Source organism: Ptychodera flava (genome assembly GCF_041260155.1).
Source record: "Ptychodera flava strain L36383 chromosome 23 unlocalized genomic scaffold, AS_Pfla_20210202 Scaffold_24__1_contigs__length_23054250_pilon, whole genome shotgun sequence".
In the NCBI taxonomy this organism is placed as follows: Eukaryota; Metazoa; Hemichordata; class Enteropneusta; family Ptychoderidae; genus Ptychodera; species Ptychodera flava.
In genome coordinates, this window is record NW_027248278.1 from 9,836,483 (window position 1) to 9,860,875 (window position 24,393).

Consider the following 24,393-nt stretch of genomic DNA (forward strand, 5'->3'; position numbering starts at 1 on the left):
ACCCTCCTCTCCCCTCCTCCACCCCCACTATTACATTTCCTCGGTCATATCTGTATAAAAGTCACTGTACAGTATCTGTGTCAAGTGTGAAGTCTCTGACACCAGCACAATTGCTATCACAGTGTTAGACTTTTGCCTCAAATTGAATCATTGTAATGTCAGTATTATGAATGGAGGGTAATGACAATTTTATTTATATACAGTCACAAACATAGGCTAGTTTGGAAAACCTCAAAACTGATAATATTTATTACAATGGCATTTCCCAAAACTGCACTACAATGGAATGATAAACATTTTTGTGACAGGTCATAATTTGCTACACTGCATAATGCCAGTGTGTTATTTTTAGAAGGTCGCATGCTTAATTTGATGATTTTATGCTGTTATTCACTAACTTGCTGTTTGTATTGAAAGGTTTATTTCACTACTCTGGAATGGATTGCCTTTTTGTTCAGATGTGTTTAACTACTGACCTTTAATGTCTTTGTGACCTCAGTATCACATTTACCTATGTGTAAACAGCATAAGTGTCACTGACCGTGTCTGTGTCAGATGTGAGATCAAGCCAAGCCTTGACACATAAAACAATTATTATCACAGCCTTGAACCCCTTGAAGGTTTTTCCCTTTTATATACCTCAAGTGAAATCATATTTTAGTGTCCATATCATCATAGATGAGCAGTGTGGCCATTTTGTTTACTCCAAGTAAGCCTAGGCTAGTTTGTAACACCCCAAATGAATCCCTGATAGACTGTGACAGCAATGAACTGTTTTTACCAATTGATATCCCAGATGATTGTAAACCATCAACCAGGTAAGGGGGCTATTTATAGAGGATTATGTTACCAAGGAATTTATCAAAAGTTAATAAAAAAGGTTTGTATTTGATTTTTGGTTGTCTTTTCACCTTTTTAATTCTTTTTTCTAGTAAACTTGTCTAAGTGATATCTATAAGTTAAGGCTAGAGGTTAAACTTGCCTAGGTCGCTTCTCATCTGTGAACTACATCGTACTGTTTTGTACACCTGGCAGTATATAGCATCCACTTTTCAGAAATAACATGCCCTCAACAGTATGGTGAAACTAGCTCCAGGCTAACAGTGTAGTGGCCTGTTAGAGTGTCTTTAGGTTAAACCATTTTGACAGATGTGAGGTTACAAGAAATCCAAATTTCTGAATTTGACAAAATAAGTCTGAGAAAAACATTTGGAGCCAAGTGAAGAATAGCCCATTTGTTGATATACAGTAATGACACCTGTAACTGTAGGGTTTTGTAATGATCAATTCCACCCAGTTTTCCTCTTTGTATTGGTACCAACAAAGCACTCTGACGAAAGGGGTGTTATAAACCATATTATAATAGTTCTTCCACTACAGGCTATATAATAAAAAAATGTTTTTATATTTGAAAGTCAATCAAAATTTGTTGACTTTGAATTTTTTTGTGCCTCAGTACCAAATTTAATACAATTTAATACAATTTTGAATATTTTCTAAATGGAAGTGGAATTATATATGTAATACTCTTATAAAAATTTCTATTTGCAATATTAATGTGAGTGGGGCACTTTCTTGCATGTATGTTTTTCATTTTTTTGCTGAAAGTGTGCTTTCCAATATATGTTTGTATGTGTGTGTATATGAGGGAGAGATAGCACCCTCTGTAGGTAATTCATCTCTTCTTCAACATCCTGATCTGAATGGTATGTTTGTCTTAGATGCTGATATAGTCAACAGTTGTTTATATCTATGGTTCTTTTCTCAGTCTTACTCACTTTGCTCTGTCCAATTTTACTGTTTTGTTTACTACTGACAGTGAATCTTGGCCTAATCATGGCTTTATCTATGAATTATAAAAATAGTTAAGGAAGATTGTTTCACAAGAAAAACTCTGTTACCTTCTTAATACTGATGGTCAGGTTACCTCTCTTTGAACAACCAATTGCACAATTATCATTTTTGGGAACAGCATTCACCAAACTTCAAAGTGCTAATGAAAATGAAAATGTTAACCATATGTTTCTCAAACAGTATAAGTACTCAGTAACATTATTATTGAAGAAAATGTTACCGTGGCTGTTTAGGAAATCATAGAATAATGTACAGATTGTTAGGCCATTTTGAATTGCAGTTATTATTTCTCATTTTTGTAGAAAATTTGTTGACTTTGAATTTTTTGTGCCCTGAGTACCACATTTAATACAACTTTGAATATTTTCTAAATGAAAGTGGGATCATATCTTTAATATTCTATAAAAATTTAAACAGTAACATTATTATTGAAGACAATTATAGCATCCATCATTGTAGTAAGGGAGTGCCTGGATTGTCAGGTACATTTGTATTGCTGGGTTTCTTGAACAAACATTGTATGGTATGTCTTAACAAACATGTATGGTATGTTAAACATATGAATTAGAGTGAAGAGCTCAAGAATCCTATCACTTCTTTTGGAAGATTGCAGTGTGTGTGTGCATGTGTGTCTATGTGTCTCTGTCAGAATGAATCAAGGAAAAGTGTCAAGTAGGTATACAGAGTCGGTGTTTCTCTAAAGAAGTGGCTGTTTGAGTTGATGTGTCTTGAATGGTGAGTAAAAGAAAATATTGAAGCTATAGCAAACCTCAGTACTATAATTTTTTAAATTTTTTGAACAACATCAACAAATATCCTGGCATTAATGACAAAAATAAGCCTGTGAAAACTATTTTTACTCCATAAGCTTCATAACACACCCACAAGTGGTAGGTCAATTAATTGTCAGAGTTTGAGAGTCCAAACATCTTTGCCCTATTGCATTCTACCTTATCATTGTTCATTGTAAACCCAGGTGGGTATTGATAATGTCGAAACTTTCATGAATGCTGTTTTTCTAACAATGTGTCGTTTTTGACAAATGATGAGCTGATAGCAGACAGGTTCTCCAAACCAGGAAAACAATCACAGCTGATAAAAATGCATTTATCAACGGATAAAAGTTACAAAAGTATATAGTAACAGTGTACAAAAATACAAAATAACAGTATTAGAATTTGTTTAGTTGATCAACTATTTGTCTGTCCTTTACAGCAAGAAATTCATCATCTAGTGCAATGGATGGGAGGAATCATCTCACGAGATTTCACTGAGAATGTCACACATCTAGTGGCAGGAGAAGTCGGCTCAAAAAAATACCATGTAAGTTCAGTCAATCTTTATTGTTTACAGTACTGCATTTTAATTAAGACAAACATTGTGCTCATTTGCATGACATCTCCATAAGTATGAGATTTTCAAGTTGTGAACATTTAAATTACGTACATCACATAGGAAAACATCGTAGATGCAATTACACCATGAACATTATGCAGTCTTGTCCATGCTATAGACACTGAGACAAACACAAACTTGCTCAATTTTTTTAAATCCTGGTATTTTTGGAATACAATGCATGTGTAATGATCTTATTTTATTTGTTTTTGGGACGAGTTAATTAATTTGGAAGGCCTTGGTCTCGACTGGCCGTTGGTTAGTGGGGAGACAGAACTCTTAATGTGATCAATGTTATCAGCTGTCGTCCATACAACAGTAATCCAGGCACACACAGAAAATATAGTAATTCTCCTATTTATTCTAATTAAATATAAAAGAAGTATGAAGTTACAATAATAAGAAATACTTATCTGACTCCTGTGCGTAAAAAGGGGGGTAGGGGAGTAACGTGTAGTACAGTCTATGAGCTCTACAGTTGCCCGGGTTAAATAAGCGTCCGTCTGCCGTGTTCACTGTCCAGTCGAGCATACAATTCCTGGATCCGGTAACTTCAACACAGATCCCGTTCAAGTCCTTTCCCGTAGCACATGTACACAGTTGTTTGTCCTAGCACCAGAGGTCCCGCAATTCAAGCCTTGTACGGCAGTTCCGTAGGATGTCGAGATTGTCTCTGTTCAGGTACAACTGGCCAAGTTTATAAACACCCAGTGCTTCTCTCGTAGTTCAGTCACTCTGCTCAATGGTGGGACCACAGTCTTGACACCGTAGAGTCCCGGCCTTCAGCACACAGCAGGCTCCGCAGGGAGGAGTGCAGCGCAAGGATGTGAAGCGAGGAGTGAGCTTCCCAAGCTCAATCATACAGTTATATCCACTACGTATTGCATTTGACATTAAAGGTTTGGCCCTTGATAAATTGTCAAGGAGTGGACGCAAAGTCTGGTCTCAGCGTCATGGTCTGGCAAGTTCAGATCATATGTACCTACAGATGGTCTGTAATCCATCATATTTAGACACTAAGTAGGGTTTAATTGTGAGAAGGGGGAAGCTGTTCCCCAAATGTATATTTTGGCAACCTCCACCTAGAATCTGATCCAGGGTGTAGCCATGTCCTTGTCAGGTTAACCCTTTCACCCCCAGTTCCCTGTATACAGGTCCAACTTTACCATAGAAAACAATGGATTTGGGACAAACCATGGTGGTGAAAGGGTTAAAATGTATAAAATGTCTTTGTGGAAATGCGGCCGAGGTGCCGACATTTCAAGTTAATTTTGATAAGTTTCACACATGTATGGATTGTTTGCAGGAATTTTTTATTGTATTTAAAAAATCAACATCCCCTGCCACAGAAAACAATAGGAATTCCACACTATAATGACATTCAGTTGTGGAAAGGTCTACCTATGGCGGTATGTACTGATATTTTAACACAAATTGTTGCTTGTGTTTTCATATGCTATGTACTATGGATGAGTATGTTTACAAATTCTTGTAAAGTGCATGGATTTTCAACTCTGTATTAAAGTTTTGGTGTATCATCTGGAACCGTACATGAATTATTTAATCATTGAGATTGGTAGTGTACAGAGAGAGAGTCAGCTAGACCAGTCAGGTAATGCTGTTGTAACCAGACGAACCAGCCATTTCATTTACAAGACGTACAGTCTGTTCTATGAAAGAGACCTGAAAATATCCAGCAAGTGTGTTAATTAGCGATACACAAGTCACAAGCCATTGTGTGCATCCATGTACATATTGTCTCTTCAGATACGTCCATGCCGCAGATGAGGAGTTTACTGCCTATATAGTGTCCTATATTTAAAAGGCTGTATGTGTGACTGGTTTGGAGAGTGATAAACGACGAGATGTCAGTCTTTGACTCAAGAACACGGTAGGACTCAACTCATACATTTACCTATATCCATGTGTAAATCCCCATCTTGTCTTCCCTTCCTCTCAAGTCTCAGTCAGACTGAATTCAACCAAGCAAAGCTCCCTTCTGCTTTCCTTCCCCCAAGATATAGTGGGACTGAATTCAATCACGGATATCTCTTATTGCTCTCCTCCCCTCCCCTCAAATTCAAAGAGGAGTGAACTCCATAAATAAAGCTAATTTTCCTCCCCTCAAAAGCCAAACTGCTCTGCTCTCATAATATTTCTTATCTGGCTGCTACATGTATCTAACGTACCATCTCATGATATGTCAGCTTTCAGTAAACTTCTTGACTTGCTCCTCCTTCAGAGCAATAAGTATAGGGAGATTATAATTATTACGGTTTTAGCCTCTCCTCTTCCATGTCCGAAGCAGAGAAAATCAAAACAGTGTGGGGTGACTTCACACGTCAATGATTTACTGCTCCCAGTTGGAGTGCACACGAACAGATCTTTTCCCTAAGGGGAGAACCATTTGATTTCTGGGGGGGGGTATGGAGGATTTGAGAAAAAAATATTTGTCACCAGGTGAGAGAGAAGAAAAAAAAAATTGATCCTGTCATGGCCTGAGAAAAAAAAAATTGTCATAACAGACAGAAGAGAAAAAAAAATTGTCACAATGCACCAGAAATAAGCAAATCTGGAAACCTTATTCTCATGTATTCTTTGCCAGCGCGCCGCCATAGGCGGCGCAAATGTTTTACCACAAGCAATTCTTATGTTTCTTTTCCCAGCACTTATGATATAAGCATGCACTACATAGGTCTACTTTACACCTCAGTACACTCAATGTTTTCCTTCCATTTCTGACCCAAGAAATCATATTTCAGGATTTCTGTTGCCATATCTCATGGCATAGGCACTATCTAAAGGGGAATATTTGACTTCTGTAAATTGTGAAAATTTAAAACACAAGACAGGAGTCAATAAACTAGTGTTAAAACCAATATTATTTTCTCAATATGAATTTGTTAGAAAGATGTACCTTGACAATGAAAAATTGAGGAACAACAAATATGATGAAATACAATGTGTGAGCCGTGTTTTTCTGACCACAAACACTGGATCGCAAACATACCATATTCAGGCTTTTCATTAGAAGCTGGCAGCTGGAGAAATGACACAAGAAGGTCACAGATTTTCCGTTCCTGTATATTCATTTGCCTTCAGTCTCTGGCAAACAGAACTGTTTTTCACAAATTGTATTGTCATTGTTTGGTTGTTGAATATTGTGACTCAAAAACTGATCATGCAAAAAATGTAAAAAATATCAGTGTTCAATGTCATTTTCAAACAGTTTTACCGAGTGCAAAATAAACTGAAACTCCTCTCAGATTGCACCATTAAACACATCAATTTCTCAAAATTTCCAATACGAGAGGGGGAACCCCTCTCTCGTGCTCTCCCCCCTTGGGGTATTCTAATAGTTTCACTTAGTAAACAAATTAAAAAAACTCTCAGATTGCACCAGACTGCACCATTGCACACATCAATATCTTAAAAATTCCATGTAAGATAGGGGAAAGCCCTGTGACACTTCCCCCTAAGCCTCTCTCATGTTCTCCCCCTGTACTTTCAAATTCTGCCCCGTCAGATATCCTAGTGAAAACCCTGTCATAATATCCATCCAAATTAAACAATATACTATATGGTTAGATATTGCGTGATCTTTTATATTTTTATTTTATTGTGACTTTGAATTTCATTTTGATGTGTTCACCTTTTTTGAACCATCATGTGATAACTGATGATAGTCTAGCAGGTACATCAAGATTTGAAAGGTCTTTACTGTTGCTGTAATTACATGTATTGGTATTTAACTTTTCTAAGTGGGGAATGGTCAAAATTTCAGAGTTAGAGAGGGAGGTTACTTAAATTCATCATGGTTGGTGAAGGGGGAGAGTCACTCGAAATTTCGGAGTTTCAGGCCGTCAATAATGACGGCTCCCTTATATACAACACATTACAAACTTGATGACCAATAAAAAAAATTTGCACTGCTACTCCATTTGGAAAAAAAAAATTGATGCAGGTCTGACAGTAGAAAAAAAAAATTGCTGTCACTCTGACAGGAAAAAAAAATTTGCTCCCATACCCTCTTCCTCCATACCCCCCCAGAAATCAAATGGTTCTCCCCTAAACAACTTTTCTGTGTTATAAATCTCTCATGATTAGCAATGGTCGACCGATCAGTTTTAAAATGCAGTCAATGTACGAACTTCATACCATTTTTGCTCAGTGTGTTATATACTTGATAATGATGTTGCTTCACGCAACATGAGGATGTATACAGATTTTCTTAATATATGCATAAGTTCATTAGCATGCGTTTGTATTGGCCAGAATAACAAGGGGGAGGGTGTTGTCGATTATTTTGTATTTGCTTTACATCACTGTGTAGATAGACTGTCTTAGCTGCCCATACTGGGATGCCAAGTCTGTGAGTGTGGCAGAAACTTACCACTACTCGGACTCAAAGGTAATGTGTTCAATCACTAGGAAAACCTTGGCTGCAAATTTCAAATAGGTTTGTATGAAATAGGAGAGACACAAGAGAAAGTGTTGTAATGATTTTATTTATAAAAATTCACAGACTTGAACTAAATCTAGAAATCACATCAGGCAGAAACTAACTCAAGTCTGTGCATTCATGCATCCAATCATCCATTTTTTGAGATGGAAATGACTGAGTCTGCTTGGAGTGTGATATTAACTAAACAGTGTGAAAGGCGCCCTCACCGAGAAGCTGCAGTGTTCTTTGAGTTGTTCCCAGGTCATTCAGTTTTGAGATCCTTCTGTATATGTTAACTTTCACCAAATTTACCCCTCTTGAGTTCTTACTGGAAAGTGCAGTTTAAGGTCCTAGTGTACTTATGCAAACAGTGTAGTAGTGGTAATTTTTCACTGCCATTATTGTGAACTTTTCGAAAGATGACAAATATTTCTGTATTGTTTTGTTTGAGATCCTATGGAAGGATGAAAAACAATAATAGAAGATAAATATTGACCAAATGTATGCACAGATGGTACATATACGAATTGTGATGTTCTAATATTTGCAATGAGGTACTCAACATCAACATAAAATAATGATGTAAACATTGAATGTGTTTTGTCTATGATGATAACCTAAGTTATGGTTGTCAATATTATAAACAAAGAGTAGAAAACTCTGCTTGTGTTAAAGCATCATGCCCTGAGCTGATGTTCCACCTAATTATGTTATTATCAACAGTAGTTTTATACTTCTTCATTAGCTGTCTTTCTAGTTCTTGAGACTTTCATAATGTTTTTGAAGAAAATGGTCATTTGAGAAATGGTCATTTGAGAACTCATTGCTGATTTCAGTTATTCCAAGTACAGTAAAACCTGTCTGAACCCCAAACCCTGTCTAAACTTGAAACCTGTCTAAACTGAACCCCTTTCTTAGTCCCATTCCAATAGGAACTCTATATTAAAAGGACCTCTATTAACCAAACACCTCACTAAACCGAATAATTTTCTCAGTCCCTGTAGGGTTTGGTTTAGACAGGTTTTACAGTATTTGAAAAAACAAGTCTACAAATTTGTAGTGAATGAATGGTGTAATAGATAACAACCATGGTCACTGTTATTGTGTGATGCTACCACAGTGAGAAAGGCAGTTACAAATTGTTGTTACTAATCAGTGAGAACTGTGAGGTCTTTTGAAAGAATTCGCAGTCAATATAAACTTGAAATTGCTCACGACAGGCACATGTGAAAATGATTTGAAACATTTTGGGATTTCAACAGTACATCACCCTGAATCCAAAGATCAAATGTGTATTATAATCATTAACAAAGATAAACACAATGCTAGAGGTTGCCTTTGTTTGGCGTATATTTCTGTTTACCATGACAGTGGCTGTGTTGGTCTGCATGCCTTGGTCAAGATGCTTCAGACATTATCTGGAGTGCTCAAGCACTGGTTATATAGTTAGGGAGACTATGCTATGCTGATCTAACCAAGCTGTGCGGACATGACAATGAACTGAAGTATGCTTTTTCAGAACTAAATAGCAACAATTAATTCATTTGACAAATGAAAGCTGCAGTGTGATACATGCACATAATACACATGTACTGGCTGTATGATATTGGTCTTTGATATGTACAAATATTAAGGACCATGGATAATTAAAACTTAAACCTTGCAAAAAAGTCTTTCTGCATGACTTCAAATCTACTCCCATCCTCTCCTGACATAAACACTTAAAAAAGTCTGAATAGTGATTGTGTATTACATATAAATTATGGTGTCCATGCCATAATTCTTGCATCTGTCAATTTGTGAAAAATAAATTGAAATAGATCTGATACCTTATCCAAACTCAGTGAGTTAATATGTTTGTACAGGCTTTAATTATAGATCCACAGATCCCTGGATTAGATCAGTACTATTACGGAATACAATTTTGCTTGGGTAAACAATGCTACTGAAAAATTCCGTAAGTTCTAAATGAGGTGGTACAGACCTTTGTTCAAAGGTAACATACCTGTAGGTCAGCCATTAGTCACAATCAATTATCATTACTGTACGTGTTTCTATAGTTATCTGTATGGTAACTGATAAACAACAAGACATGCAGACATACTTCATTAGGAGATGTATTATTACATTGTTAAAGTTATCAAATGTGCTGTATTCTAAATATTAACACGGACTTTGCTTAGACTTGGCAAACTACAGACACAAGAGACACACAAACATGGGCCAAGCAGATCCAGACACATGTCAGTGCAAACTGGAGAGATGCTAACTGTTAGAGAATTCTGGTGAAACATGGGCTGTTAGCAAGCTACAAATTCTGAAAACAATGTCAGTGATTTTTACAATGTTAATTTGCGTGATGATCAATATTATTTTCAAAAGCCTACTCTTGTACAATACAAAAAAGAAAGATTTGTAACGTTGTCGTTGGTGTTGAAATTATTGAAAAATGACAAAAAGGCAATGGTATTTGTTTAAGCTACCACAAAGGATGATGTCCACTCTTGACTGCTACAGCAGGACATCCAGTATTGACCATATAGTTTCATGGATGATATACATAACAAATTATCTACAGTAGTTCTGTAGTAAAGTATGAGGTAAACTTTACATGCTTTGCATGTTACGTCTACAACACTATGATAATCAATATAATTCATGAAAGCTGATATTTTATACATTTGATTAAAACAGAGGAGAGTGGATCATGCCCCGAGCTGACATGCAACTTAATGAAGAAATATTTTGAGCAAAATTGATTTTGTTCTTCTCTATGAGATGTTTATCCATTTCATAACTACCATGTAGGAAATTATGATTTCAGATGAATTTATTGTAAAAGCTTGTCTTATTTGTGCATCAAATATTAATAAACATGCGACTGTAGTGTCTGAAAGTTAGATGTACTGCCTAAAAGTTGTCTTATGAGACTATATGTTAGACATAATTCAGTCAAATTTGAAAATTTGACAACAAAGTTATGATTTGAACTTCCCCAACTGATGTATGAATGCTAAAATTGATTGTTGATTGTAGATTAACTAAGAGTTCAAAACAGATCTGATTGATGATTTGAGAATAACTCATGTCATGGTTTCTATGAAACGCAATGAATTTTGCATGTCGTGTGTGTTGTAGTTATTGATCTATGTGCATGTAGGATGTTGGTAGGATAAGTACATTGTTGTTCAAGTGAAAAATGACCCAGCTCTATGACAACTGATAAAAAAGCAAGGCATGCCAACTCTTCTATGTATCATTGGGGTCCGTCCCTAAGCATGGAGCGGGATTTGAGGTGTCTCGGTCTCAGCACAGGTTTCTTGTTTCTGTTGACGTCTGTTTTATTATAATACATTTGACAATGATACAATTGCCAATAAATTGCCAAAGATTTATATGCCAACCCTTGGGTGTGGCAATTAAGGTCTTATTTTAGCAATACCAGTATATTAACATACAGGTATGCCAACTTTACTAAATTAAACACATAGACCTCTCAGATTAATCAGCTGTTTATCATAAATGATTTTATCATACAGGAAAACACAAGACTTATTCAAAGACACTGAGAGGGACATTGGTATGCACACAAAGAGGCACACACATACACCAACTCTCCTGCTACTGGTGTCCATGGCATACTGCTTTAATTTTTTTATAAATTTCTCTTGATCAACATCTATCTCAATCTCAAGGATGGACCACCATAATTTTTGTGAAGCAGTGAGAATTAGGACAAGCACATTTTCTATCCTTGAAGACTTGTATGTATTTGATACAATAGAGAACCATGACAAAGTGTACCAAAGTATTGGTCCTGTACATAAATAGCTCTTCTTGTGATGAATTCCGGTGAATTTCGACGTTGTGCCAAAAATAGCTGGCAATGAATGTAGAAGCACTCTTCATTATTTTTTTGTGTCTTAATTTATTTGATACATGATGATGTCATTACAGTATAGTTCATCGCTTCATTATAAATCAAAGTGTAGTGATTTTGACAAATCAAGGCCCATATGAAGTCTTATTGTAAGTACTATCTGATGACATACCGGTAGAACTAGTTTAAGTACCACTGTACTAGTCATTTGTAGAGGTATATTATGGTTATATTATGGTGTAAAACTGTTATAATAGTGTTATGAAAACTGCTTGATCAGGGCTTGAAAGATTCTGTAAACGTTTTCTCAAAAAACTCTTGCAGCAAGGCTGTACTTAACTTCCAATCAATTTCAATTTTCAAAAATAGATTTAAGGTAGTATGCACCTCGAAAATGAAAGACTTAAACTTATGCTCAAAATTTCTTAAAGGAATCTTTCAAGCATTCATTTACTAAAATCATGAATAAAAGTCAGGGGTAACTGTACAAATTTTGGTACAAAAGAAACAAATTACCCAAGATTTACCAATATTTGATATTCAAATGGCAGACATCCCTGTGCTAACGCTATGGTGAAAAATACAATTTTCGATTTTCAAAACGTAAGAGGGTGAAAGTTTTTTATTATTCAGAGGGCTTTAAAGTGAACCCCTACAAGTGGTGGATCAGAAAAGAATTGGAAAAGTTTTGAGAGTCCAAATATCTGTTCCGAGATGCGTTCTACCTTAAATACCTTAAATTACAATACAAACTGGCACTGTTTTAATACTGAGGCATCAAGTAGACATCAAATAAAATCTTTCTACAATTATAATGTGCAAACACTTTGCCATTAAGCCGAGATACAGAAGACATTACTTCATTGCCCACTGGAGATTGTGTGTCATCATCGTAATTTGTTTTTGCAAGATAAAGGAGCTATTAATGAAGATTAAATTGTGCTCAAAAGTGTAACATGGATGGTATATAATGTCAGTAAAGAGTAATTCCCACAAAAGAAATATAAACATGACTGTAGTAATTAGTATGAAACAAAGTAAGATACAAAGGCCATATAAATGTCACACTCTATTACCTTGGTATGCAACATACTGTACTGTTAAAACTTCCTCACTGTCAAAGACATCAGTTGAAGTATGAAGTACCATTTTCCCTTGATTATTATTTGATTATTAGACAGTGAAAGGATTGCACAATAAAGGAGCTAATATAAGATACATGTAGACTAGTGTCACTGAATAGATATTATAACAAATATATGCATGTAAAAACTGAATAATATACAATATGATATAAATGTCATGCTCTATTTTACCAAAAGAGCTAGTATAATGTCAAAACTTGTTCAATGTTAAAGAGATATGCTAATGTATGAAATGTCTTTTATCTTCACTGTAGTATCTGTTCATTGCACCAGGCAAATGAAGATTGCATTTTCCCAGAGGGTGGAAAGTCCATAATGTCACTGAATAGCAATTCAAAAAAAATACAAACATGCATACACTGAGTATAATAAAAAGTAAAATATATATTACCATACTTTCTGAAAATAGAAGTGGAAAACAATGCAATCAAAGACTCAAAATTTAACTGATCCACAGAATTTTGACATCTTTCAGATTTCATGACATTCCTAATCCATGCCTTTGATTTCATCTCATATCCTATTTTCAAGTCAAATCTTTTGTAATCTTAATAGATGTTGTACATAGTACAGATGAAGAAGTATTATGAGTGAACATAAACATTAAAAAAAAATTGGTTTTCAAATATTGACAAACTCTTTATATCTGTGACTGAAATTTTCAAAAAGGGACATTGTTGATAGAGCATTACTGGGAATCCTGAGTACTGGTTCATGAATTGCTTGAAAATTTGTTCCTGAGAATTATGTCACATTATGAAATGATAGCATAGCAATTGTTTACAAGATCACAAGTAGGAATGAAGATTGAAATTTATAACTGTGAAAGTAAAATAACCAGTATAGTACCTGTTACAGTGTTGTCTGTTGCTATATCGAAAGTTATTTCAGTTTAGCCCACGTAATATGAGCTGAATAAGTTTTGATTTACAGATTTTGACAATGATGCTATTCACATGTATGTTAATATCAGGACGGAAGACGTACTGCATGCTGTTCATGCTGAGAATGAACTCAAATATTATGTTTGAAAGTGCATCTTCAAACTTATAGGAATGACATTTTAGTTTTTGATAGGGTGTGATAGGAATCTATCAGTGTCAATGCTAGGTAAATGCAGTATTTTTCTTTGAATACCATCACTTCAAGCCAAATCTTACAAAAGTTTGTGCAGTATGCTATCACTCAGATGTTTTTTTTTTTGGACGCTGCCTAAACGCTTCATGAAAACAAGAGACCGGTGTTGATTGTCAAGTCCAATGAGCATCTTAGACAATTTGAAGTACAGTATAGTACAGGATTTGTAAAGTACTATTCAATGTTTTGCTGAAAGTGTTCTGTAAAAAGTGACTGGTGAAAAATATTTTGATTTACAACAAATATAATGGAATCAAAACATGGCAACTTTGGTCTGTGATATGTAAAAAGTACATCTTAAGTAAAATACTGTTACAATAGTTTTGTGATATTTGTGTATGAACAAAAAGAAGTTACACATAGTTTTTGAATTGTATCGCATATTGCACGTTTAACCAATGATAATTCTTGCTCTGTAAGTGTTTAAATATGTACTTTCATAACCTACAACACTGTTACATTATGTACACTAGGGGCTATAATTACTGGTACAGAGGGATATAGACTCTATTACACATTGTTGATGAGATAAATAATTATGACAAGTTGTGCTCTTCTAGCCAGTTGTATTGCTATTTGATCAAAATATTTCAAATGTTAGGAATAAGTTACATTGGAAAGTGCTTTATTGAGCACAGTGATGAAATAAAGTTATCACAGAATAAGCAAACAGAAAAGCCTAAAAGGATTAATTTTGTTAATGTCTCCACAAATCATTTTGTTTTAATAATAACATATCTCTAGTCATATTGTTTTCTCTATGCCATTGCTCAAAGTTGTTATGTTGTCTATAGTAAATCAACATGCTGGTGCATTTACTCATTAAAGAATGAGAAAAATGTTACAAATGATATAAATGTATGAATAGTACTGTTGAATTCTTCATTCTGCAGTATATCTATTCTTAAAGATAACACATAGAGCTTTCCATTGAGCTAGCTATTAAGATAACACATAGCAATAGAACTGTTCACTAGGATTACTGATATTCAAACTTCTAGGAAATATGGGATAATATTATGAGAACATGGAGAAAATATAGCAAAGTTCGCATTAGGACAAGAGGAAATCATATCACTTGGTGCAAAATGAACTGCTTTGTGTTCTGCTTATGACTAAGTGCATACTTTTGGGTATTTTTGTAATAAATCTTGTTACCATACAGTGTACACCAGTGACCGGGACATCAAGATTTCTAAACACATGCAGATCCTGGCAGTAACTGTCCTAATGATTGAAAATTTGGCAATGTACCTAATTATTTACAATCCTGGCAATGGTCCAAATCATGAACTCCGAAAAAGTCAGAAAATTGGGCACTGTGCTGTAACTATGTACAATGTTTTTGCTCAGGCTGTTAGCAGTAATTATCAGGATTACTTTGTCATTTTATCAAGGTTACCATGTTATATCAATGAGGACCTACATATTGGACAACAGAAATAGTATTGTGGGTCCAACACTTTAAGGTTCTTCTTCCCAAACTGCAGCAAAAACACTTTATGTAAATGCAACACAACGAAAGTATGATGATCTTATCTACTTGCCTGGGACAGATAAATTTTTAGCATGGAAGGCAATAGTTTCTGCCCACCTTCCCAATGGACAAGTGGAGATTATTTCCAATGTTTAGCTTGATAAGATCAGAGGGAATGTATTGTATACCTGGTATAATTATCAGGGCATCTAGTACTTTGATCAGGCAGGCATTTGGTCAAAGTTTCCTGCCTAGTTAGATGTCTGGTTGTCATTTTCACAACTTTCCTACACTGGTATTATTTGTAGATGTTTTTTAATCAACATTGCAATCTCCTGTATTATTGAAGCCATGCACCTCCAACTTTTTAGATTTCAAAACTCTTTGAATCCATCTAGGAATTTCCTTAAATTTCGTGGGATATGCCCTACACTGATAACATTTAATGTGTGAAAAATGTCTTTGGTCAAAGAGAACACATAAGTCAGTTGCCTGTCAAATTGGCTTTGAGGGCTAACTGCTGATACAACAGTGTCCCGTGTGAATGATGTGGAGGTTTACACTGCTTGAGTGTCTGCAAGTTTCAACTATTTTCCAAAAAGCTTTCTTAAATTCTTTACAGAGACATTGGACTGTTTATTCTGTTTTCCTATCTCTTCACTGTTCAGATCTTGAGATGAGTGGTCTGAACTGGCCTTTCTGTGACCCTCAGAAGTTGATTGTGAATCTGCATTTTGTGACTGTGGTGATTTCTCTTCACCTTGTGTTTTTGATTCAAGTCCAGCTGGGTTTGATTGTCCTTTACCTTTTGCTGAAAATGTCTTTCTTGATGTTGATGTTTGGCATGGTTCATTCAGTGTCGAGAACCTGTGTTCCTCATCAGATCTACCTCTTCCCATAACTAATCTTTGCTTTGCAAATTCAAAATGCTGCGCTTCTTGTTTAGGCCTATTCATTGATGTTGTTTTACTTACGTTGCTGTTAGTATTGCCAAATGATTTTGTCATTTTTTCACATTTACAGCTCCACCTTGATCTTCATGCTGAATGTCATCATTTATCTTGTCTTGTTGTTGCTGAGGAGTTATGCTCATGGAGTCTGGTCTAGATGCTGTGTTTTGTGTTGCTCTTTCATTCTTTATTCTCAACTCTTGTGACATCGTTTTTTCTGATTGTTTTGAGGCCACTGCTTTTTCAGAAGTGGGCACCGCTTGATTGACTTTTTTATTGCCTTCTTCAACTAATCTTTGCTTAGGTGATTCCAAATGTTGAGGATCTTGTTTAGGCCTATTCATTGATGCTGCTCTATTTAAGTTGCTGAATAATTTTGTCATTCTTTTCACATTAACAGCTCCATCTTGATCTTCATGCTGAATGTCATCATTTTGTGTTACTTGTTGCTGTTGAGGAGTTAAACTCTTAGAGTCTGACCCAGACTTTGTATTTGATGGTGCTTGCTTATCCTTCATTTTTAACTCCTGTGACATGGCTATTTCTGATTGTTTTAGGGCCCGGGGTTTTTCAGAAGTTGGCACTGCTGGAAGGAAATATTTGTTGTTACCATAAAGTGTATGGTGTTGTGAAAAGTCCAACTTGTTACGTGTGCTTATCTCACAACTGTTGAGACCTGATGATTTCGAAGACCTTTGTGATGATTGGTCAGATCTGGCCTTTCCATGAACCTCTGAAGTTGACTGTAAATTTCCTTTTGTAAGTGCACTGGTTTCCCATTGCCTTGTTCTTTGGATTCTGTTCCTGCCATGTTTGTTTCATTACTTTTGCTGAAAATATTTTTCTTGCTGATGCTACTGTTTGGTATTGCCCGTTCACCTTTGACAAGTTCTGTTTAATTGTATCTGCATCATGACATCTGTCTTGTGGCGTATTGCCTGCGTTAACTAATCTTTCCTTTGCTAATTCCAAATGTTGTGCCTGCTCTTTAGGCCTATTTGTTGATGTAGTTTCAGGTAAGCCTGTTTTTGCAATGCCAAAAAATTTCATCATTCTTTTCACATTTCCACCTTCATCTTTTTCTTCATCCAAAGTATTGTACTTGCTTTCTTTGTTGCTGTTGGGGAGTTAAACTAGTGGGGTCTGATCCAGATTCTGTGTTTGGTGGTGCTTCTTTATCCTTCATTCTCAAGCCCTGTAACATGGCTTTTTCTGATTGTTTGGGGGCCACTGCATTTTCAGAAGTGGGCACTGCTTTATGGGTCTGGTTGTTGTTGTAGTCAAAGGCATGGTGTCGTGAAAAGTAAGGCTTGTCAATCTCAGTACAGTACTTATCTCATAACTGTTGAGACCTGTAAATTTTGTCGATCTTTGTGATGATTGGTCAGAACTGACCTTTCCAAGAACCTCTGAAGTTGACTGTGAATCTATCGGTACTCCTTGTGACTGTATTGGTTTCCAATTGCCTTGTTGTCTTGATTCAATTCCTGAAGAGTTTGTTTCTTCTTTGCCTTTTAGTGACAATCTTTTTCTTGATGATGTTGATGTTCTGTATGGCCAATTAGGCTTTGGCAATTTCTGTTTAGTGACATCCTCTTCATGAGAACTGTCTTGTTGCTTATTGCCTTCTTCAACTATTATTTGCTTTGCTGAATTAAAATGTGCTTGTGGTAATTTTTTGTTGCATTGCCAAATAATTCTATCATTCTTTTCACATGTACAGCTTCACCTCTTTCTTCATGCAAAGTGTCATCATTTTGCTTTTCTTGTTGCTGTTCATGGGTTATGCTTAAGGAGTCTGATCTGGGCCCATTGTTTGGTGGTGCTTGTTCATCCTTCATTCTTAACCCCTGTGACATGGTTTCTTCTGATTGTTTTGAGAGCTCAACATTTTCAGAAGTGGTCACTGCTTGATGGATCTGTTTGTTGGGGTGGTCAAATGCATGGCCTCTTGAAAAGTCAGACTTGTCATTGTGTGTACTTATCGCACAACTATTGAAACCTGTAGATTTGAAGACCTTTGTGATGATTGGTCAGATTTAGCCTTTTGAGGAATGTCTGAAGTTGACTCTAACTTACTTCTTGTGACTGCATTGGTTTCCCATTGCCTTTTTGTTTTAATTGAGTTCCTGAAGTGTTTATTTCTTCTTGACTTTTTAATGGCAATATTTTTTCTTGATGATGTTGCTGTTTTGTATGGCCAATTGAGCTTTGATGAATTATATTTAGTTGTGCCCTTCTTGTTAGATCTACCCTTTTGCTTATTTTGTTCTTCTATTCTTTGCCTTGCTAATCCAAAATGTTGTTCATGTTGTAAAGGTCTATCTCTTGATATTGTTGTGTCTCTTTTTCTATCATCCAGTAATGCTATTGTTCTTTTCACAATATCTCCATGTGCATCTTTATCTTCAGACTGAGTGTCCCCAGTTTGAAGTCTGCTGAGTGGCTTAGTCTCTTCAATTGGCTCATGATGACTTACACTTTCACTACCATCTGGTCTATTAACATGATCTTCTATTGGTTCACTACAATCTTCTAACATCTGAATTGGCTGTGCAACCTTGGTGCTGAGTGGCTTAGTCTCTTCAATTGCCTCATGATGACTTACACTTTCACTACCATCTGGTCTATTAACATGATCTTCTATTGGTTCACTACTATCTTCTAACATCTGAATTGGCTGTGCAACCTTGGTGCTGAGTGGCTCAGTCTCTTCAATTGGCTCATGATGACTTACACTTTCACTACCAACTGGTCTATTAACATGATCTTCTGTTGGTTCACTACTATCTTCTAGCGACTGAATTGGCTGTGCAACCTTGGTGCTGAGTGGCTCAGTCTCTTCACTTGGCTCATGATGACTTACACTTCACTACCATCTGGTCTATTAACATGATCTTCTGTTGGTTCACTACTATCTTCTAACGACTGAATTGGCTGTGCAACCTTTGTGCTGAGTGGCTTAGTCTCTTCAATTGGCTCATGATGACTAACACTTTCACTACCATCTGGTCTATTAACATGATCTTCTGTTGGTTCACTACTATCTTCTAACAACTGAATTGGCTGTGCAACCTTGGTGCTGAGTGGCTCAGTCTCTGCAATTGGCTCATGATGACTAACACTTTCACTACCATCTGGTCTATTAACATGATCTTCTATTGGTTCACTACTATCTTCTAACATCTGAATTGGCTGTGCAACCTTGGTGCTGAGGGCTCAGTCTCTTCAATTGGCTCATGATGACTTACACTTTCACTACCATCTGGTCTATTAACATGATCTTCTATTGGTTCACTACTATCTTCTAACATCTGAATTGGCTGTGCAACCTTGGTGCTGAGTGGCTCAGTCTCTTCACTTGGCTCATGATGACTTACACTTTCACTACCATCTGGTCTATTAACATGATCTTCTGTTGGTTCACTACTATCTTCTAACGACTGAATTGGCTGTGCAACCTTGGTGCTGAGTGGCTTAGTCTCTTCACTTGGCTCATGATGACTTACACTTTCACTACCATCTGGTCTATTAACATGATCTTCTGTTGCTTCATTACTATCTTCTAACAACTGAATTGGCTGTGCAACCTTGGTGCTGAGTGGCTTAGTCTCTTCAATTGGCTCATGATGACTTACACTTTCACTACCATCTGGTCTATTAACATGATCTTCTATTGGTTCACTACTATCTTCTAACATCTGAATTGGCCGTGCAACCTTGGTGCTGAGTGGCTTAGTCTCTTCAATTGGCTCATGATGACTTACACTTTCACTACCATCTGGTCTATTAACATGATCTTCTGTTGGTTCACTACTATCTTCTAGCGACTGAATTGGCTGTGCAACCTTGGTGCTGAGTGGCTTAGTCTCTTCAATTGGCTCATGATGACTTACACTTTCACTACCATCTGGTCTATTAACATGATCTTCTATTGGTTCACTACTATCTTCTAACATCTGAATTGGCTGTGCAACCTTGGTGCTGAGTGGCTTAGTCTCTTCAATTGCCTCATGATGACTTACACTTTCACTACCATCTGGTCTATTAACATGATCTTCTGTTGGTTCACTACTATCTTCTAGCGACTGAATTGGCTGTGCAACCTTTGTGCTGAGTGGCTTAGTCTCTTCAATTGGCTCATGATGACTTACACTTTCACTACCATCTGGTCTATTAACATGATCTTCTGTTGGTTCACTACTATCTTCTAACGACTGAATTGGCTGTGCAACCTTGGTGCTGAGTGGCTTAGTCTCTTCAATTGGCTCATGATGACTTACACTTTCACAAACCATCTGGTCTATTAACATGATCTTCTATTGGTTCACTACTATCTTCTAACATCTGAATTGGCTGTGCAACCTTGGTGCTGAGTGGCTTAGTCTCTTCAATTGGCTCATGATGACTTACACTTTCACTACCATCTGGTCTATTAACATGATCTTCTGTTGCTTCATTACTATCTTCTAACAACTGAATTGGCTGTGCAACCTTGGTGCTGAGTGGCTTAGTCTCTTCAATTGGCTCATGATGACTTACACTTTCACTACCATCTGGTCTATTAACATGATCTTCTGTTGCTTCATTACTATCTTCTAACAACAGAATTGGCTGTGCAACCTTGGTGCTGAGTGGCTTAGTCTCTTCAATTGGCTCATGATGACTTACACTTTCACTACCATCTGGTCTATTAACATGATCTTCTGTTGGTTCATTACTATCTTCTAACAACTGAATTGGCTGTGCAACCTTGGTGCTGAGTGGCTTAGTCTCTGCAATTGGTTCATGATGACTTACACTCCTATTACTCTCAGTTATTGTACCATTTGTTCGTTGGGAAGTCTGCAATACTTCATTGCTTTGGTCTATTGTGCTTTCTTTTGCACTAGCCGTTTTCTGTAAGTTAATCTTGTGTATATTTTGTTGAGCTTGAGAAATTTCATATGTTCCTTCAGATAAATTGGTGTCATGAGAATTTCCTTCTTTAAATTCATATTGCTTTATTTCTTCATTTATGATGTTTCCAGCAGTATGATTTTGTATTGACGTAAATATGTTTTGTAGCTCCATCAAAGCATGTCTGTTCTTACATCCATCCACTATTTTCTGTACAAAGTAGAGTGACAGCAAGGATGATGTAGGATTGTTTTGTTCTTTCCAAATGATCAATGCTACGTTGTGTTAAGTGCAATGCAGCTGCAAATGCTTTCCAGTTACCTTTTCCAGGCTGTTCATTATTCAGGATCCTACATAGTTGATGCCAGGAAGTGGAAGTCATATAAGCAGTGTGATGTATGGAATGATAGCTGGAAGTTAGGGAATGCTCATCATTTTCCTCAACCACTGCATAAGGTCCTTGTCCATGATCCTGTGATAATTAGAAGTCAATGAAAGGATTACAATTTCAGAAACACTGATCACACAGTTACTGTTACATTTCTACATGAGTTTTGTGGAAGTAAACCTCTAGTGATAGTAGAGCTTTACAATATTGCATCAAATTACTGTATATATATATATATATATATATATATATATATATATATATATATATATATATATATATGACCATTTCACCAATGAAAACCATTACAGTGTGATAATGTGCAGATTTCAATTTCTATAAGTGACACCACTTGTCTAGGCATTACAGTTTTTCGCTGTGCCATGGTTGGTACTTGAGTTTGGGTATGGATGGAATTCTGTGTTTTCTCCAGGTTTCTCTCTCTACCTGGAAATTGGTGGTTGATTTGGTTCTGATTTGGGGATGGCATATTTGGTTAACGTGTGGATCCAGTATCAAATTAAAAAGAGTTACCTATCTTGTTCTTTAATATCTGTGTCGCAAATTATGTTTGATATGGAGGGAGCTTACTCTCACATTAACACGAGGTTTAATATGAGTTTGAACACAGTTTGTAATCTGATCTAGGTGATAGTTCTTCAGGTCCGCAGATAGGAAAGCTAGCTGGGCAGAAAGTGGGTTTAATCAGCTATTTGATATTAATCATAGACAGTAATCATTGTGTTTAATGCCACTGTTAATATTCTGAATAATTCAATATCTCAAGACTTTGTTTAGGGCAATATATTGTAGATCAGGGATTTAGATTGAATAAGTTGAATAAGCACCCTTGAGAAAACACTACTGACTTCATGCAAAACTCTGCAAGGGCACTAATTTCTTCAAAATTAAGTTGTTATTTAATAAACTTTGGCTGTTTGCTATCATTTTTCACTGAAACATTTTTACTTCAGATATTAATTAATTAACATCAACTCTGAAATTTCAAGAATACTGTGGAAATAGCAGTGAGAAAGAGTTCAGTATCTAGAACTTGTATTTTATTCTTTATTTTTAGTGCACAACAACAGTGAAGAGAATGATTAATTTAGAAAACATAACAAAATATATGTTAGATGAGAACTTACATATTGATTTCCAGTAGGAAAAGTCATACCAAACTGTGATGGTGTGTGAAGTGGCTGTTTTAAATCATGTGGCGACCGGATGGCTTGCTTTTTCCCAACAGCTGATGTCTCTTCAGTTGGCTTTAGCAGAAATTCTGCTCCATGTGGTTGATTACAACTTTCAGTTTCTCCCACTGCAGATTCTTCAGTGTCAGGCCATGGTTGTATTTGATACGATTGGCTTTCATCCTGTAGAGGTAGAAGTTAATTTTTCAAAAAGAAATCATTCAGCTTGCAATGAAGATCTGAATCTGAATAAATACGTTGAAGACACCAATACTGGTATATGATCAACGGGGAAGAGGCAGGTGCTTAATCGCACTGGACAGCTGCCTGAAAGATGTTTACCGATGCTGATGTTACAACCGAGTCACTTAAATTGTTCCAGTCTATGATTGTTCGTATGATGTTCGTGGAAAGAATGAGTTCCTGTAAATGTCTGTGTTTGATCGTGGTATTTGGAATGGTTTTGAATTATTACATGCATATTTAGTTACTGGGTTGCTGTGATGATAATCTGTGAATTTCCGAGGTTTAACTGCGCGTTTTGGTTTTTGTGGAATGAGGTATGTATCCTGATGAATGGCTGGTATGAGATCTTGAGTGATTTTAAACAGAAATGTCAAGCGGAGTTGTTGTCTTCTTTCTTGTAGTGGTTGAAGTTGATTTTCTGCTAACATTTTGCTGATGCTGCCTGGCTGTCTTGATGTGTAATTTCTAGTAATGAATCTGATGGCTTGTCTTTGAATGCGTTCTAGTTTATCTATGTTGGTTTGTGTGAAAGGATCCCATATGATTGCACCGTACTCCATGGTTGATCTGACAAGTGAAATGTATGCTGTTTTCCTACATGATTTGCTACAGTGTTTTAAATTTCTCCTCAGGAAGCCGACAATAGATGCTGCTTTTTTTGACAGATTGTTGATGTGTATATTCCATTTGAGATCTTCAGATAATATGAGTCCGAGGTATGGGTTGTGTGGTACTTGTTTGAGGATATGACTGTTTAAACTGTAGAAATGTGAAAGATAGTGGCGATGTTTCTTAAGGTATTATAATTATCCTTTTACCTGGCCTTGCAGTTTACAAGCACCAAGGTAACATGGCATACTGAATCACAGTGCAAAGTCCCTTGAAGTTTTTCAAGTGTGACTCGGAGTATCAGAGGGGTTCAAATATTCAAAAGATTGCAGAATGAACATGACTGAATGTCGTATTTCTAGTGTTTATAAATTATATTGCTGATGGTTGAGGTAAATTGATGAATAGAACAGTAAAATTTTTAACAATTTGTGAAGTAATCCTACATCTTGCAGCAGTCTTACTGGAAGAGGTGGACTTAATTTTGAAGACGTTACCACTTTTGTATAATCATGCTTTAAAATAATGATAGTGGAATTTTTACTGACAAGTTATAAGAAAAGAAATTTCCTTACTTTTCCATTATTGCCTTTCAAGTTTATGGTACCAGTTACATCATATTTACGTTTGGATACATCCATTGATAGAACTAGTGACAAGCCCACATTTGGCTCAGGCATTTCTCCAGCATATCTTATAATGAATGTACATCCTGCAATAAACGGGTCGTCGTCCTCGCTGATATCACATGTATTGATCACCTGCAACAACACATA

The 24,393-nt window shown here is 36.2% G+C and overlaps 1 protein-coding gene across 1 annotated transcript; it reads right to left on the reverse strand.

Annotated features, from left to right (window-relative positions):
- Positions 1-11,601: 11,601 nt before the first annotated feature.
- LOC139125075 (uncharacterized) lies at positions 11,602-24,374 on the reverse strand. Its single transcript, XM_070691183.1, has 3 exons — positions 24,193-24,374; positions 22,718-22,945; positions 11,602-21,653 (listed from the first exon to the last, which is right to left on the reverse strand). The coding sequence occupies exon 3, from the start codon at positions 20,593-20,595 to the stop codon at positions 19,462-19,464; it is 1,134 nt and encodes a 377-aa protein (XP_070547284.1). The 5' UTR covers positions 20,596-21,653; positions 22,718-22,945; positions 24,193-24,374; the 3' UTR covers positions 11,602-19,461.
- Between the last annotated feature and the right edge of the window lie 19 nt (positions 24,375-24,393).

Excerpts from the sequence above, each read along its gene's own strand:
- LOC139125075 (XM_070691183.1), bottom strand. The coding sequence starts at position 20,595 with ATGTTAATAGACCAGATGGTTTGTGAAAGTGTAAGTCATCATGAGCCA.